Consider the following 1,687-nt stretch of genomic DNA (forward strand, 5'->3'; position numbering starts at 1 on the left):
ATTTGTCCGAAAATGAAGATTCCTAGGCCACACCTTGAAATTCTCATTCGGTAGGTCTGCAGTGGGGTCCAGGAATCTGCCTGTTTACATTTACTAAGGCTTAAAAACTACTGTCCCAAAGGGAAGAAACTCAGAAAAATAAAGCATGTTCCCAGTGATGTAGGATTCTGCCTTATGAGCATCAAGCATACTATGCTGTAACATGATGACCTCAGAGCTCAGTGAAATCTTCAAGCTATTTGCCTTCATGTTACCAGCACCGTAAGGCTAAGACTCTGGGTTCTCGAAACCCTTCCTGTTTTCTCTGTCCTTGCTCATCATTAGCAGCTCCTTCCTCCATGTCGCCTTTAGAAGTTACTCTTTGCTCCATTTCTAAACAGCGTCTTAGAGGCCAGCTTTGAACAGCACGTTCTTTAGGCCATGCTCTTTGTGATGGCTACGGGGATGGCTCAGATACCTCTCTTGGTAAATTTCCCAATCCTGTGCCATGCTCCATAGCGTCTAGTATGTATTAGACACTCAAACATTAGTTAAATGACCAGGTGAGGAAAATTACATAATGGCCCACCATAGTCTTTAACTCTGAGAAAAACCCAATCATCAGTTGCTACTTACACTGACAAACTGAATGTCGTCCTCATTTTCATCCGTTGTTGACTCAGATGCCTCAGGGCCAGCTGGAGGGACAGATTCTATTATCTATAAAAACAAGCCAAAACATGCTTATCTATGCAGCCACATAATTGGAGGAAGAGAGCTTTTCCGAAAGGAACAACTAAAAACAAAGAGCTCTCGAGGAAAACGAACTGAGCACAATTTCACGCAAACCCCACTAGGAGCAGAACTCGGAGTCGGCTCTGGCCACAGCGTGTGCGGAGCTGCAGGGACCGACCGCCGAAAACGCGTTACCAGCCTCTCAGAATTCCCCTTATCAACTCCACAAGGAGGGACGCAAGCTCACTACCGCAGGGCAATCCTGCCTTAAAACGTCGCTCTCACCGGCCCAGCCGCGGCCACAGCGAACGCCCGGGCCCGTGCGGGGGGCCGGGCGGCCATTGTTGCTGCGGGTTCCTCGCTCAGACACGCACCAGGCCCCAGAGCAGGGCTCGGCCCAAGACGCTGAAGAGGTATCGCCCCGAGGCTGCGGCGGAGCACCAGGCCTCTGACCGCAGAAAACACAAACCCTTAGCGGTTCGCCTCTGAGAACGCCAGGGCCCTCACTCGACTACTCACCTCCGACCCCGGCTCTCCCATTTCTCCGAGGGCCGCGCTGACAACACCACCGCTTCTGCTGTCCCTGTCCCTGCCGCCGCCGCCGCCGCTGTCCCCGCTGTCCCTGCCGCTGCGGCCGCCACGACTCCCCTTCCCGCCCTGCACCGCCTGGCGCTACCGGGACCCGCCCCTGCGTGAGCTCCGACGCCACCGGCGTTAAGAGGCGAAAACCGCTTCATAGGAGGAGCGGCCCTCACTGGCCCGGTATCCCCCGGAGCCTCTTTCTCCGATTCCCGGGCTTCCTGCCCCGCGCCGCACAGGATGCTGGGATAGTAGTCTGGAGCCGCCGCACGACCGCCACGCGCTGAATGAAGAATGGAAAAGGACTCTGAGCTACAGTGCAGGGGTCTCTCTTCGCTGTTGCTCTAAAATGAAATAGCCGAGTTCTTTCTCTTACCTTTTTCACAGCCAAATA

General features: G+C 54.2%; 1 protein-coding gene across 1 annotated transcript in view; it reads right to left on the bottom strand.

Annotated features, from left to right (window-relative positions):
• The window catches only part of KIAA1586 (KIAA1586 ortholog), an 11,131-nt gene extending 9,660 nt beyond the window's left edge, over window positions 1-1,471 (bottom strand). The window contains exons 1-2 of the mRNA XM_017512015.2: window positions 1,234-1,471; window positions 616-699 (exon numbers count right to left, since the gene is read on the bottom strand). Coding sequence (XP_017367504.1) covers window positions 616-699; window positions 1,234-1,254 — 105 coding nt within the window. The 5' untranslated portion in view covers window positions 1,255-1,471. The remainder of the gene's footprint in view (window positions 1-615; window positions 700-1,233) is intronic.
• Window positions 1,472-1,687: the final 216 nt, after the last annotated feature.

Source organism: Cebus imitator, unplaced genomic scaffold (genome assembly GCF_001604975.1).
Source record: "Cebus imitator isolate Cc_AM_T3 unplaced genomic scaffold, Cebus_imitator-1.0 Scaffold460, whole genome shotgun sequence".
In the NCBI taxonomy this organism is placed as follows: Eukaryota; Metazoa; Chordata; class Mammalia; order Primates; family Cebidae; genus Cebus; species Cebus imitator.